We start from the raw sequence: 16,822 nt of genomic DNA on the forward strand, positions 1-16,822 counted from the left end.
AGATTTGGATTCGTGTACAGTCCAGAGTGTTCCATTATGAGGCAGATAAAGGGAAATTCTGTACAAGCAAATAATGCAATTGTGTTGTGCTACTGTGGATTTAAGAAAAACAAGCTAGAAGAAAACAATTTAGCAACCTGCCATGTTCTGTGTGCGCTACACTGAAGAAGGAAGGATTCAGAAACGTGTTGTCGGTTCTGAAGCGCAACGTTACCTTGGCGTTGCCCTGGAAGTTGAAGGTGACGACGTGGTCTCCGCGGCGTGTCTCGCTCTGACGCACCAAGAACACTCCGTGGCCCTGGAGACCGGCCATCTGCACCAGCTGGGCTGCCTTCACGCGGGAGATGGGCCCGTGGAACCAGGGATACGAGGAGAGGAAGTGATCGGTTTTGTTGAAGATCTGCTCTGGCGGGGCAAAGTGAGGAGCTCCTCGGAAAAAGACAAACAAATGTACTAATTTGCTTAAATGTACTTTCAGTTTGCAAGACTGCTTCACGAAGCTCGTCGCCTTATAAGATAAAGCGGAAAACGACACCAATACGAGCTTCTTGTAAAACAAAAACAAACCATTTTTGCTTTTTGCAAACAAATCACTTTTTTAAAATATGTTTCGCTTACCTAATTAAAGTGGTTAGAAATCTCCTTTTATAATCTACACTACTGCTATAAAATGTGCTCAGAGTGGCAAGCAGGTTTCAATGAAGAGTGCCCCAGCCTCAGCAGTAGATAAACTGATGTATTCAGTCATTCAACTACATACTACACACTGCTACATCATGTTATAATGAAGTTTTTATAAGAGTTCAGTGCTGCAGGGCATTTTCTCAGAATTCAGAAACATTTTGACAAAACTGATGTGAAAGCAGCAGAAAGATTGAAAACCGGGTTTCTGAGATATGTAACTGTTTCCCGTCAACGGCAGTAATCCTTTCTCAGGCCTGAACTTATACACGCATTTCCACCTGGCCAGGCTGTGTACGGAACGAAAGCAAAAGCAAAGAAAGCTGGCAAATTCAAACAGGACCAGTATGTGGGTCTGTTTACTTAGGTTTCAAATAACAAGGAGCTTGGTAATTCCTTTGTGGAGGGTTTTTAACCCCTTACTGCATAAAGCACTAAAAAAGTTCTAGCCACCTGCTGTCATTGTTTTACACTGAATACTGTATTGTGTTTCTGTTTTGATAAATGGAATACCAACACCCCTCTAAAAATGTTTCCAGGACAACTCCCGCCACTTATTTTGCAAATAAATTCTGTTCATCAGTTTACAAAGGGATATCTGAACATTTTGATATTTAGAAAGTCACGCAGTAACTCAAGTCCTTACCTATTTATCATGCATTGGATCGTGTGTGGGAGTGTTTAAGCTCACTTGTTTTAAAAGTGAGCTGTACCCTTACATATACACAAGGACAGAAACTCTGTTTTTGATATTTTCATTTTCGGGTAAGTCCTATCTAGCACTCCTTTCGCCTTTCCCTAACTGCCCAGGTAAAGCTCACACAAGTGAATTATTTTTTTTTTTTACACTGCAGCGTGGATTACTTGCACCGTGTTCACATGACAATAAAGCGTGACTCATTTAAATCTGCTGTCCATCGAGTAAAAAGATGTAATTTTAAAACAGACTGCTAGCAAAATCAGAGAACTGAAAATAGTGAAATGATTCAGTCTGAAACATCAAGTTCAGATAGACTCTCTCTCTCTCTCTCTCTCTCTCTCTCTCTCTTCTCTCTCTCTCTCTCTCTCGAAACTGGAGGGTATAACTGGACATTGCAGAGCAACAATAAAGAGAAATGCATGCAACAGGAAACCATGCTGGCACAAAAAGCATGTGTCTTCTTTCTCATTCATTCATTCATTCATTCAATCAACCTGACTACATACAGGATTTCTACATTAGGTGTGCACAGCCATGGCACTGCAAAAACTGTCATCTCAAACTGTTTTTTTCCCCAGATTAAACCAGGCCTCTGTGCCATGTGAAGAAAATGCTAATTTCCTGTACTGAGCTACAGGAATGGAAATAAGACTCCTATTGCACAGCAGTTTCACCCATTCCAGGTTTTACTACACGCTTGACTAGTCACAGTGTACAGGTCACAAGCTTATTAAAAACTCCTAGTAAAACCAGGAATGGATGAGTGCTATGCAATGGCAGTCATATTTCTTTGGTGAGTGTCCAGGGCTCACCTTGGTTAATGGAGTCCGAGCTGCCTCTCCCGGTACCAGGAGGAAACGAGTCAGCCTGAGATGTAGTGAGCAGCTCCACATCGGCTCCTTCCAGCCTGCTGCAACGACACCAACAAAACCATTAACTACATGCCTTGCATTTAAAACATGTTAAACGACACCTTCTCACCTATTCAGCGTACAACAGATTTACTATCCCAGACTCCATAGGTATGGAACATGGAACGAAAATGAGATACCTGCATCTCAGTAGATTAACCCTAAATAAACAACTTTTAATAATAACCATACAGTAAACTATATACTCTACTCCTTTTATAAAACTTTAGAGTCTCCCCTTAACCTCTAAGCACTGTTTGTCTTTGCATCTGTCCAGAACCGAGCAACAAAAATAAAAAACAGATATAGGGAAGGAGAGACAGCGTCAAAGAGAGCGAAAGACAGGGAGCCTGTTCAGGAAGAACGTCTGTAATTCATGGAAATGTGAGCAGTCATCGCAAGGAAGCTCCTGGCACAGCCAAGCTGTGCAAATCACGCTGTGATTAATTGCTGACACTGTTCTCGGTGTTCCAACAACAGGAAGAGCTTCTCAGTGAGGCTTTCTCTAGGTCTTGAAATGCAGCTTCTTCTCCTTCCCCATAACCCGACACACGCCCCCGGGCTACAGAAGGCATTGCCAACGGGCAGAGCAGGGATGCACCCGGCTCCCTGTGTAGCAGTTGTTTAAGCCATTCCAGGCTTTATTACTTGCTGAAGCAGAGGGGGGCCCTGAAGGTGGAGCAAACACATCATCTGCTGTACGTCACGGGTTCTTAACTTAGATCTCAGAGCAAAACCCAGCGGATGCCTGAAATATCCAAAGCAACTTCGTCTAGCACACTCTCAAACCATTAACACAACACATCAACCAACACAATCTGTGCACCAGACACCATGCTAGGTGCTGTCTGTTTATGAATTAGTCAATATTTTTCATTGCTAACACATAAGACCACATGCTGCTATTTGCAATATTACAATGATGTTTTGCACAAAAAGAAAAATTATGTTAAAGTTTTAAGAATGTCATATTTTTTGAATGCCTAATATACTTTTGAATGCCTAATATAGTTTGTAGTGCAAATCCATTTATTTTGGTCTGAACACAGCATACCAACACATTAAATGTATGATGTGGGAAAATCTTTTCTGATTACTACATGCGCCTTACATATCAAAAATTAGATTTTGTTTACAGTTCGATTGGTGCACATTCACCAAAGGCAGTCTTCCCCTCCCCTTCCCCTCACACTACGAGGCAAACAGGCATGGCTTGCAAATAGTTCCAGCTCTGGAAACAATGGTGTTTCTGTTGCAATGACGGCATTTTACATGAAATGCTTGGTGCACAGGATCTGCCCCTACTGTTGAGACAATTCCATGTGTAGTTGTCCTCATGAGGACCAACAAGTGACAAGCTACTGGCAATGCAAGTCTCAGCTGCAGCATTCTTGGACTGGATGCTGATGACATTCTGCTTCCAGACCTCAGTGTACTGCGATGCAGTGACGACAGACTTCCAGCAGGACACACCTCTGCTGTGCGAGAGGGAGCAGGGAGCAGGAAGCAGGAAGCAGATGTTCCAGGGACCCATGCTGGCTCAGCTCAATCACACAGACTGCTAATGCAATGAATACAGAAGCCAGGTGACTCGTGATCAGTTTGGTTATTTCAACTCGAATGCTGGGAAACAGTTCTGAGACACTGAGATGATAAGCCAGTGTGTGTTACAGTCAACAATGAATACTGTCATTTTTAACAACTAAATCACGGAAAACACAAGTATTAATATTCAGAATAATTTCCTTACGTGAAAGTGGAATGGAATAGTTCACTGTTAGTATCTCTAGCCTGGCACAAGCGCAGAGACAGACAAAGGCAGGTATTCAAAATAAGGCATTTACACAAACAAGCACAGATTTATTATTTGGAACAGGATGGGGAATTGGAATGCCCCGTAAAGTTCATTTGGAATACAGATATTCCAAATATTCCGATTCTAAACGGAATATTGGTGTGGTTGCACTGTGAATGCAGGGACTGAAAAGACACTGATGTCCGGGACAGCTGTCTCCCCGCACAGGTGAGCCACAATCCCAGGCCAAGCGGAGAGCTGAGGGATTTCACAAAAACCTCTCTGTACAGTACTATCCTGCCGCAACTCAAACCCGGCTACACATCTGCTAAAGTGAAGACATGAAGGGGGCCCACAGACTTCTGCGTGCAGTGGGTGGGACTGCCTGGTATTGGAATGGACTTGGCTGATTGCTGCTGACGCCATTATGTACAAAACTGAGGTGCAAGCTCTGTTCCTTTTTGCAGCTTTGAAACTACTGTTGGTCACTTGTGTTCAAACCTGTTTGAAGGAACCATTGCTTTGGTTCCTGTTGTAAACATTTCAGGGATCTCAAGGCAACAGGCTGGGGGTACTGGAAACAGATCACTCCAGAGGTACAGGGGTGAACTGATCTGCCGTGTCACTGGAAGGTCTGCAGGCAGGTTGAAACTCCAGTGCGTCTCTGGCAGGAACTCCGCTACGAGGTTGGTGTCATCTGGGATCTGCAGCAATGCGGGGCTGCTCAGTCCATGCTGTCAGCTTGCTGTGGGATCATTTTATATGCCTGTGCTATTTGTTTGGATTAGATACACCATTACACTTAATTACATACAAGAGGAAGCTTTTGTGTAGAGCATGCATGTATAGTAGCCAACACTGGGTTGTTGAAAAACTTTATGTATTTAGTTAAAATGGTGTACATTAGGGGTCGATTTGAGTTCTGTATACTCAAATGGGATAAGCCACAGCTGGATTTTATAAGAGCATTTTACAGCACAGGGGAATCCCCCTGGATTGCATCGCCAACCTATTCTTAGGTGTAATCCCATGATAACCACGGGCAGGTGGTTGATGCAAACCAGGGTGATTCCCCAGTGCTGTAACATTTCCCAAAAAACAATCCAGCTGTGGCTTATCTCTATTCGTTCTTTATACTTGATAGAATTGAATGAATATGGGCAATATTCTCAATGCTTGGCAATTTACTAAATCTTTGAAACCAAAAGGGCTAATCACATCTTGCCTGTAAATAAACAAACACCATAACTTACCAGGGAAAAAACAGAAGCAGAAACAGAAAGACAAGCCTATTTAAACATTTAGTTTTGAAACTAGCTGAAGAATATAACGTTAATAACTGTTTCGAGCAGAAGATATATAAAGGCTTTGTACTGTAGATTGGCTAAATACTGGTGCTGGAACTTGATTTTAGCGTATTCATAAGAAACCATTATTTATATAATGCATGACATTAAGGCTTTGTGAATAGGGCCAACCGTTTCACGATAGGCACAGTGTATGCAAGTTCTGTATCTGACTGTCAAATCTCACTGCTGTACATTGGTGTGTCTTTAAATATTCTAGAGTTGTTCCCTGACCATCACCAGCAGACGACACAGTCTTCAGTGCTGCTATTTCTACATGTTTCACAATGATGTGGTCTGGTACGTTTCAAAATAGATGCCTGTCTGATCCGAGTGTTTTTAACCACGGCAACTTACCCTGCATTGATGCAATGCTTAATTTCTGTAGTCCAAGAACTCAGTTGCTGGTCGTTATCAGTCTCAAATATGACACTGCCTGGGAAGTGATTAACCTGGAAACCAGAAAGGGGAAAAAAAAACAGAGAGAGAAAAAGTGAGTGAGCGAGTGAACTTTCATTCCTGGTTTTACTCTGGGTTTAATAGACACAAGTCTGCTTGTTACCTCTACACTGTAGCTAATCAAGTTGTAACAAAACCTGACCTGGGTGAAACTGCTATGCAATAAGAATCTTATTTCCATCCTTGGACAACTGTTGTATTGTGCAGTGCACACTACAGCACGATTAGAAACTATTTCAGTAAAGCCCAGTTAACTTTTTCTGAGAACGTCTTATTAAACGACATTTTTAAAAGCAATTTTCACCATGTAAACAGTTCAAGTCACGCATTCTAAACAAAGTAATGATTTGAGATGCTTTGTGAAAACAGCCTGCTTGAAAAGAGGCCTGGTGTTACTGTACATGGGCTTTAGATAATAAAACTAAATGCTAACATTAGCTAAAGTGAATACCTCGTTACCAATAGTACATATATTTGCACAGAGAAAGTCTGATGTGAACATTTACAGTAACACAACATATTGTAGGGACAGTCAGAAATAGGGGGGAAAATCACCTTTTTCAAATGCAAGTAATATAAAATGTATCCATGTAAAAACATTTTAAAAAATGTAATTCAAATTTAAGGGTCACTAGATGCATCTGAAATAGCTTATGGAGAGCAGAAAGTTAGTGAATCTGTACTTGTTCGAAAAATAGAAAAAAAAAAACTAGCGAGGGAGTTTCTGGCAGGACGAGGCACTCTCATGTGGCAAAGCTTTCTCTGTGCCACTCTCTTTGATCAAAAAGCGATTAAATCAATATCGCCGAACGATAACATAAAACGGTTAAAAACACATTTAAAACACGTCCCAGTGCAATTCGACGTATTGTAAAGTAACCAGCAGCATTACGACATTGAGATTCAGTCGCTGTGGCTGATATTAAAGTTACTCATGGGTTTTCAGAACACTGGCCTTCACCATGTGTGCTACTGGAATTAAAGAGCCCTGCTTAGTCTACTGTAGGGCTGTCTACACCGAACTTTAAAAGACTTGTGCAGATAGGTCATCTTCACTGTACTATTGTACCTTAAGAGTGATAGTACAAAGCTTGTCTAATCACCCTCTGCTAAATAACTATAGGGACCTGCTCCAAACAGCGGGTCAAACCCACAGAAGCATTTACTCCAACGAACCTTTCTTAGAATCAGAATGGATGAATGAAGGCGCTCTCACATTAACATTCTTCGTTATTTTATTCAAGTGTTTTTGTTTTGTTTGTTTTTTTAAATGTGGAGCAAACGCTTTGTGAATTTGTCCTAGTGGGTGTTAGGTGTGATTTTCAAATGAGGTCCAGAGGCAGGAGGCAGCGAATTACTGATGGTATGCAACACATTCAATACGTAACACAGAAAAAAAGGCAGCCGTCCAGATCAAAGCCAGCAGTTAGCAACTGTCATTAGCGAGGACACATTTAATGATCCATGAAAACAATGGCACTTTAAAGAATGCAAGGCAGGGTGGCAGCTTGCTCTGTGATCAGAGAGAGACCAACCTCTCAACACTTCCCAGGATGAGCAGTGAATCCCCAAGGTGTTGAGGTAGTCAGAGGAGGCTATGTGAAGACGTTGACGTGGTCAGCAAGAGATAATCTTTGGGCACCATGTGGTAACCAGTCTAGTTTAGCATACAGTAACAAAGAAGCATGGATTCAGACTAATTTGTGATACATCTTGCAGCTTGATGATAAAGAACATCCAGGTTTAGGAAAGACCCTGCAGCGGTTTGATACATCATACATGACATCTGCATTATCGAGACTTGTTGACGGCTGTCCTTCATCAGCTCTCTGCAACACATCAAACCTACTGCGTTACTGCATGCGATCCTGCTCGTAATGTCCAATGACCAATCCAATTGCCTATTTAGAGCCCAGGCCTCATACAGCTGATGTCTGCGAGCCACCAGCCTCTGCAGGACAAAGGCCTAGCCCTGCAGGTGTCTGCTGGAGCTCACTGGACACCTGGTCACTGTAAAAACAGCCCCTGCTGGTTATGGCTACCTAACCCGTGGGACCGTCACAGCCAATGCAACATTCCCTTTATGGATGTTGTGCAGTGATTGATTGACTGGTGTACTGTCTGTTTATATTAAACTACTGAAGCAGTAAAAGCATTTAACATCCCATCTGCTCTGGGCATGATGACTAATGCAGCATTGCAGACCCCGATGGGAGTGTGGCTTTAGTAAATTCCATGGAATGCGTAGAATCATATCCTGGGTGTACCCTGCCTTTGCCAGGGGAAGCAGCGAGTTAGGACTGTAGATCAAAGACTCCCCACGATCTGGAAGAGCAGTCTGTTCCAGATGTTACACTCCTGCGAAACCTCCACTCAGCAGAGCACTACCTGCTACATTTAGTAGAAGAGCTCTGTGAAAATCGCCCCTGAAATTTAAACAAATAACGACGTGAATAATAGACAAGCACTTATTATAATCTGAAGGAATAATGTGCGAGACAAATCAGCGTTCTGTCTTCTTCCATGCAGCAGAAGAGAGGGAGAGCCACCGAGTTTGTGTTACTCGGCAAACTCGGTTTTATTGATTCAGACACAGGTGGGTTAATGAACCAAAAGTAAGGTGTATTTTGTATAAAGAAAATAGCGTTGTAACCTGTCTGCCTTCAGGGTCTGAATGATGTCTCATTAATGAAAGTCTCAGTTTGTCACACATCAGAACGGATAATATTAGGATGAATTTTACTCCTACATTCATGTTTCCGCGCCACCTTTGTAGTAGCAGAAGAGACGATGACTTGCGTCTGGTGGTACAATAATAAGCCTTCCATTGTTTGGACAGAGCCTGGCTAGACTGCATTTCAGAATGAAATTCCTCTTCCTTGCTTCAAGATTAGGCAACTATCTGATTTCCTGTGTTTACGGGCTAGTTTGGTTTGTTTGCTTGTTTTTTTTTCTTCAGTTTTTTGTTTGTTACATTTTCTACAACAATGGGATTCTTTAGTGAATGTTCTTACATTCTTCAGTTTTTCCTTTTTCGTGCTTCATAAGAAAACGCACCTCGCTGGCTGGATCTCACGTTTGTTAACAGCTCCTCAGCACCACCCCCTGCTCCCAATATTACCAGCAACAGGTGCTTATGAAAGACGTCTGACAGTTCAGCTGTAGCCCAGGAAAGCAAAACAAAAAATGTAAAACTGCTACTGATAAGTGTATAAAAGCATACTAATACTAATATACTTTTCTCTACATCTAAATGCAGTGCAACGTATTATTATCTACATTCACAAAAAATGCACATGTTTTTCGTAATAGAAATGAATAGTTTGCTCTCACTGTAGACACTGTTTGGCTACTTTGACACATGAAACTCTCAATTCATACAGGCCACTTCGTTACAAGCCCAGATACCTGGATACAACTTGCTATTGCAATGCTGCACATGCAAGCACGCTGGGGTGGCTGTGCTGCTGTGAAGAGACTCACCTTCAAAACAAATGTGTTCATGTTGTCTGGCATCTCCAGCCGGTTACACCTCCGTATCTCAGTTATATCAGAGCAGAGAGCCTTCAGCTGGGGTCTGGTGCTCTGTGACAGGAGAGAAACCCATTGGAAGAGATTAGAGGAGCCTTCAGAGCAACACATTGGATGAATACTACAGTAACTGGCAACTGGGCTAATCTGAAGAAAATGCTTCAATGCAGACCTGGACCAGGGGCAGACTGATTAAAATGACAGGTCTGCAGTTAAAGATGGGCACTAGTGAGCCACAGGTTGACCTATGGTACCTGTACTTTGTAAATACAAACAAAAAACAAAAACGAAAGAATAATTTACGCCCAGGTTAGACCCAGTACCACAGTTTTGGAGGGAAACTGAAATGGTTTATCAACACAGAGTCCCCGTCCCCTGTCCCCGTCCCCCCGTCCCATGTCCCCTGTCCCCTTCACTCTCCAAACACAACAACAAATCCAAAGGGCTGTCCAGCCTGTCAGTGAGCCCTGCCTGCTTTGGGAGAGCTGTTTAAACATTCCAACGCTACTCCCTGGAGCTCACACACACGCATTCTAAACGACAGTCCTGGGATTTCTCAAGTTCAGAAAACGCTCAGCTCACAGGGGTCCTTGGGGAGAAGAATTATTTTGAGAATTCGGTCACTAAACTCTCACAGAAAGAAACCCCATTGTTTCTGACCCTTGAGCGAAAAATAACCACCCCCTTCATGACCAAACTGCTGAAAACAATTAGCCAGCTCATAATTTACGCAGTGTTCCACAATGACTAGCATTTCCTGTGCTAGGCGGGTTTGGAAAATCTTGCTGGATGCACACAAATGCATTTGAATATACTTTGGTTGTCGACACAGTTCTTACAACAAAATACAATGAAATATAAATGTAATTTCATTTAATGAATTGATCTTTGAGAAACATAGTACAGTCGCTAAATTGAGAGCCCAGCAATCCAGAATTGCAATGATTTTTTGCTAAAAGAATAAAAAGTAAAAAGGTTACTGTTAATCCTTCAGATATTAGAATGCTTGTGGGTATCCCTTGTGTAGATTCCTAGAGCCACCAGCACCTGTATCATGTTCTGCATCTTGTGGCATGAATCAATGATCACAGTGTTGCATTACATATTGGGATCTAAAGGACTACTAAACCTAATAAGAAATAATCGGAGGCTCCAAATGTGTGGAAGCGCTGTAAATGAACAAGTGGATTCATTTGTTGTAATTATTTGAAATGAAAGGGTAAAAGCCCATTACAATCTATCCCAATGAATCCTCCACATCAGTTTCTATTAATCCTTTTACTAATCTGCTTCACCAAAGCAGTAATGTAAATCTGGGCCATTCCTTAAACAATGCACATTGTCTTCAAAGACAGCACTGCTGTAGGATTTTACAAAAAGACTAATTTGATCTGGTGAATACACTGCTGTAAACGACTCATTTGAATCCTAAATGCATCCAGTCATATAAAATGATCCACAAGCGCAATTTATAACCAAATCCCAAACAGACAAATGATTATATTATCCCCATATTATCATTATAGTGGAGACAGCAGCCTCTCAATTGCACCAAGCCTGCAACCTTACACCACACCATTAAAACAAACAGCAGTTGCCAACGTTACTCGAGAGCATCCAGCTGGAGCCTGGGTTCCAGAACAGTGAAGCCCTGCCTGTGCCCGAGTAGCACTCCGACGTGAGCTCCTTTAACCATGTGCCAGGCTGCTTGTGCTGCCACCTCAGTCTTAATGCTGATTTACTGTCCCTGGCATTGACATGCCACTGTTACACATTCCCTCGTGACCATTAAAAACCCTGATAGATTATGTGTGTTAATTACAAGCCTATTAGGCACACACACCAATTTAGTTTATGGAGTCTACAGTCTGGGTGGCCATGGAAACCTACTTAGACCCGTTTAGAAGTGAAGGGCTCGGGTCTCAGAGAACCAGTAAATATGTGAGATCCACACAAGGGGCACGAGTTTACGATGGTCTATAAATTCACCAGTCCAGCAGCCAAGCAGCCCTGCAGGGAAGCACCATTGTGCGCCAGTGAGGCCAGGACCACGGAAACCTAGCATGCTTATTACACTGCATGAAAAATATTCAAATGTATTGTACTGTAACTCTTTCAGACCATGTATCCACACAAAGCACACAGTGCAGAAAAGCGAAGACGAAAAGGATTAAGTGCTTGACGAAATGCTATTGCAGTTTTAATTCAATCCAGGTCTTTTTTGTGCACTATTTTTTTTTCTTTTGTATTGTAAAACGTTGAGCAGATCGCGGTGAAGATAAAAAGAGAGAAATAATGATTAAACAAAAAGAGATACTTTGAAGTAGTGGGCTCTCTTTTCCTGGAAAAGCTTCTGCTTTTTTTCTTGCTACAGGAAGCGTGACAGTGAGCCTCTCAGCCCGATGATAACCCTGGGAGATGTAAAGCGCTGATACTGCCGTGTCACATGTCAGCGCGGTGGAAAAGCCAGGTTACAAGTTCTGGGTTCAAGCCCTCTTTGCTGCTGTTTCTTTAGAAAATAACATCTTTTTTTCAGAGGCTAAGTGAATAGATAAAGCCAGTGGCATCCATGGATTATTACTGCATCTGCCTCATTCAGTTTTAAGCCAGCCTTCTCTGTAATCTCATTCTGTAATGACCTTTCGCATGTGGATATCTGTCTGCATAGAGCTTTGGTGCTTACTATTTTGGGTGTCATTGAGTGCCACCACCAACACTATGCTTGCCAATAGAAGGTATCAAAGGGAAGCAGTGGGAGGGATGTGGCCATGGTGTTCTCGTTTGAGAAACTGCCCTAGACAGTCCCAGGGGACAGTTTTAAACAGGTTTCTGTTTCACCAACATGTCTGATCACAAAAATATGGCTGGACTGGTTTTAGAAACCGAATAAGAGGGTAAAGCGCCAGATTCCGAGACTACCCAAGCCCATACTGCCCAATTGCCAGGCATGGATCAAACACAGCAAAGTGAGTCAACAACCCAAACTACAGCTGCAGAGTTCTCAAAAGAATTCAAAAGACTGTCCCGGTCTGAGAAATTTTGTCAATAAAAGTGTTGTTCCTGCTGCTGCTTGATAATGAATTTGGGTTTAGTGAGGTGCCAGCTATCCAAGAGAGGCTGTCTCTGCTCTGTCTGAATCTTATGGAAATCCTACTGAATTAAACATTGGGGAGCACAGGAACGTTTGTCTAATTTTATAATCAAGTCTCTTTATGATATTCCTGGGAGCAGAGTTAGCTGCTCGTCGAATATCTCTCCTGCATGAAAAAGGAGAAGCTTGCAGGCTAAAACTGGGAACGCATGTTGGCAAGGGAACAAAGTTGTCCCTAGCTGGCAATCAATTTAAAATTACAACCCTGTTTGATGAGAAGAACGGTGCTTTGCAAATAAAGGAAAAGAAAATCTTTCCAAATATATTTTCTTAACAATTTAAAAATGAGTACTGGCTAGGGGGCTCCCGAGTAGCGCATCCAGTAAAGGCACTCCGCGTGGAGTGCAGGGTGCGCCCTATAGCCTGGAGATCGCTGATTCGAATCCAGGCTGTGTCACTGCCGATCGTGACCTGGGCTTGCTAGGCGTGGCGCACAATTGTCTGAGCACTGCCCGGGTAGGGAGGGCTTAGGTCTGCAGGGGAATAAACAGTACACTACGCACCAGCGCCCCCTGTGGCCGATAGGGCAATTGCGGTTCTGCAGTGGAGCCATCAGATCTGTGTTGTCCTCTGGCACTATGTGGCCACACTGTGGATCCGGTGTTCGAAAAATGACAGATTGGCAGGAGAACGTTTTCAGAGGACACGCCTCTGTTTCCCAAGTCGCCAGGGGGTTGCAGTGCTGAACCGGGATACAAATAACAATTGAGCATTCCAAACTGGGGAGAAAAACCAGGGTAAAAAACCACTGGCGATGATTAAATTGAAAAAAAATAAAATAAAAAAGGAGTGCTGACTGAGATGAATTGAAAGCTCATGTCAGATTAATTGAAAGCTCATGTCGGGTCGTCTGTGTTAAAGTGTGACCACAAGGCTTTCCTTAGAAAAACAGTTAATGCAGAGTCAGTTAATACAGGAAAGAGGTCTGGTCTCACCAGCCCCGGAACTGGGCTCCCTTTTAAAAACTCTGGGGACTGGCACATGTGTTCGTGGGCGAGAGGTTATTATAACTTCAAATATTGAATTGACATCTCCTTTAACAAAAGAGTAGGAAGCCAAGAAACACTTCCCATTTCAGCAGGATAGTCGAGCCTTTGTCAGCTGTGGCAACTTTTCGGTCTAGCTTCTCTTTAAAGTATTCACATCTTGAATGAATTTCCTACAAAGAGCAAGAAGCAAAATAAAGGATTGAAATGGTTTATTTTAAAACCTGATCATGTAAATGTGGGGTCCGCTGAGGAACTCTGCTGTGGAGCTGCAGTTTCAAAGAGGAAGGCACTGCATTGAAAGTAGTGGCATGTTTTGTATGTTAGAATGGCTTTAGATCAATCTGAAGCCTAACCAATACTGACACTTCAGGTACAATAGCCATTTAAGATACAAAAGGCAGAACAGTTGAATGATTTCACGCTCAGTTACCAAGGTTTATACAAATACACTGGTATAGTCCTGCTCTAGTTTCAACTAGGCTGGGTTTGTGAGCTTGAATGTCTGCATACATAGATTGACTGCTTTTATTGCAACAAGCTGTCGAACCCTTGTGGGTGGTGTAAATGACGTCTGACAGTTAGAGACCCTGACCGCTTTTCTCCCATGATCAACATAGATACAACATTCCCTAACTCATTAGGACAAATGTCCTTGGCAAAGTTCCAGGTGAACTGTTTCCAAAATACAGTGAATATTGGTGTAATCAAGCCTGTAAATCTTGCATTTAAAATAGAACAGGTGAACGAATACTCCTTGTACATCGGCAGCTCCCTTATAAAGCTTTCCAGAAGTAGAGCATAAGAAAGCTGAACAAACACGGTAAAGCACAGGAAAGCATTGTAAAGCGCAGTGTTGTATGATAAAGCATAATAAAGAACACGGTAAACTATGGTACACACATAGGGCAAACTGCAAAGCAGCTCCACAGGTTGTGCACACTGGAGCACAGCCACACAGGAGTTTCCCTTGTGGCTCACTGTGGCCTGGCTGCACACAGTCTTTGCTGTGCGGTCTGCAAGGCTGTTTATCGGGGCAGCAGGATAGGAAGGAATACTTTTACTGTTTTTTCATCAGGTGTTTATTCCTTGTGGGTAATGTGTTTGCATAGCGCAGAGCAGCATGTAAACTGTTTAAAGCACAGGATTTAAGAGGAATACAATTTGAATTCCTACACATCATTCCTCTCAGACCCCATTTCAGTGTCAAATCCCTTTCCTTGGGGTGGGGGCCTCTCTGTGCAGAGGACAGCAGGTGTGGGTGGTCTTGCCTGGTCTAGATCTCTTGACCATAAGAACCCACAATAAATGGCAAAAATCCCCCTAAAGCAGCCTTGATTAGAAATGAAACAACAAGGGTTTGTTAAGCCAGAAAGGAATCTACACTGTGCAGCTGGCTGAGTCTGGGAGATGAGAACTCTTATGAGCTGGGACCAAGAATCCACACGTACAAATCAGCAGGCTGCAAATGCAAATATAGTCAACTTTAAAGACACACATTAGGCACTGGGTAGGCATGTCACTTTTGTGTTGTCCGTGTTATGCAGGGATGGAAATATGAATCCCATTGCTTAGCAGTTTCACCCTTTCCAGGTTTTAACACAAGCCTGATCAGCCCCAGCATTGCTCTGTATTCCTTTATCCCATGCAACAGCCACCAGATCAAATACTTGTTTGACTAACTTCAGCTCTGACCTGACTGCTGGTTTCTCCATCTGAACACAATGGCAGGGGTGAGAAGAGGGCTAAGGTATCACAAGACTCTCCCCAGGGCAGTCAGTATCAAACTCTAGTCACTCTAGTCAGTCATCAAGGAATTGTTTCATTGTTTCAGATTTTGAAATGTCACATTTTTCAATGCGTGTCAGTTGTTTGATACGTATACGGACAACTACAAAGCAGTACGTTATTCAATATGTTAACATAACATTATTCAGCAGATTGTATTAGTTAATTGTACAGGGTGATGCTAAACTTTTGGCCACAGCTGTAATTAAACAGCGTGATGTATGGCACATTGCTGCAATATTCAACACAAGACCACGTGTGAACTTGTCACTGATGCCCTGCAGCACTGTGTCACTGATTGACTTGGCAGACAGTGTCAGGTTAGCCTGGGTGGTTGTTCACTTCAAAGTGTGAAGCAATAGGAAAGCTTGCTCCAGCACATGCTGTGAGTTTACGTTGCCAAGGTTGGCTTTCACTACGACGCTCTTACGCCAGCCGTCGCTCTGTCAGAACCCTGTCGAGAAACACATGATAAAGAGCTGATCTCACACTTCCACAGTGACTATTAATAACCGTACAGCAACCCTCCGACTCTCATACAGGGCAATAACACAGCCTTCTTGAGCAGGTGTTACTTCATAAAAAGGGTCAGTAACTGAAATGTTATTATGTACAGTTTTAGGTCCTCTAAGTTCAATTCACTTTAACTTGTGAGTTACCGTGACTAATTTGTTTTCAGCATGTTATATGAAAGCAAGTCATACAATAATTATACAGAGATACACCCAGTTAACAACTACTTACAGAGCATTCTCTTATGTTTTCAGCATACTGTATTTATGTGAATGAGGCCAGTGTAACACCTCTAGAGCACCATCATCAATAAGAAGCTGCAAAGAAACCAAAACTATACAACACACTGCTACAGCACAATACAGCAGCCCATGCTATACTAACTGTTAAAAAAGCATTCTTTTTTTTTTTTTTTTGTTTAGAACTTAAAATTCTGCTGATGGAACATGGAAACAGTTAGACTCTGAAACACAGGCAAAGAATTAATAGAAACTCAGAATGTTTGCCAAGCCAGCTGATTCAGTTGGTTCTAATGAGCTTCAGTTACGGTAAGCACTTAAATTTTAACTTCTCAATTAATTTTGTTTCATGGATACATGATGACAGAAAACAAAAAAACCCACCAGAACACACACACGTACACACACATACGATCACGTACACACACGCACAACAAATGTAAAGAAGTTCATGCTCTGTTGCAAAGGTATTCTGAAAATGGAAGCAGGAGATCTGTAAACTGATAAAGTACCCTGAAGAAACACAAAAGTGATGCTGAAACTGCAATAAGACCTGTGACCTTATTACAGTATCTACCCAAGGCATTATCCAGGAACACATGTTCGCATTTCTGAGATCAAATGCGTAGAAAATGAAAGGGGTTGCTTGTCGTTAGTGAGTTTGTAAAAACATCATATATTTCACTTCACAATTTGGTAAGGGGGAAAAACCTTGAGCACAT

At 42.4% G+C, this 16,822-nt stretch overlaps 1 protein-coding gene across 1 annotated transcript in view; it reads right to left on the reverse strand.

Moving 5' to 3' along the window:
- The window catches only part of LOC121297170 (SH2B adapter protein 3-like), a 60,490-nt gene that overhangs the window by 8,672 nt on the left and 34,996 nt on the right, over positions 1-16,822 (reverse strand). The window contains exons 3-6 of the mRNA XM_041223267.1: positions 9,376-9,477; positions 5,791-5,885; positions 2,194-2,291; positions 215-429 (exon numbers count right to left, since the gene is read on the reverse strand). Of these exons, the coding sequence (XP_041079201.1) occupies positions 215-429; positions 2,194-2,291; positions 5,791-5,885; positions 9,376-9,477 (510 nt within the window). The remainder of the gene's footprint in view (positions 1-214; positions 430-2,193; positions 2,292-5,790; positions 5,886-9,375; positions 9,478-16,822) is intronic.

Source organism: Polyodon spathula, chromosome 22 (assembly GCF_017654505.1).
Source record: "Polyodon spathula isolate WHYD16114869_AA chromosome 22, ASM1765450v1, whole genome shotgun sequence".
In the NCBI taxonomy this organism is placed as follows: Eukaryota; Metazoa; Chordata; class Actinopteri; order Acipenseriformes; family Polyodontidae; genus Polyodon; species Polyodon spathula.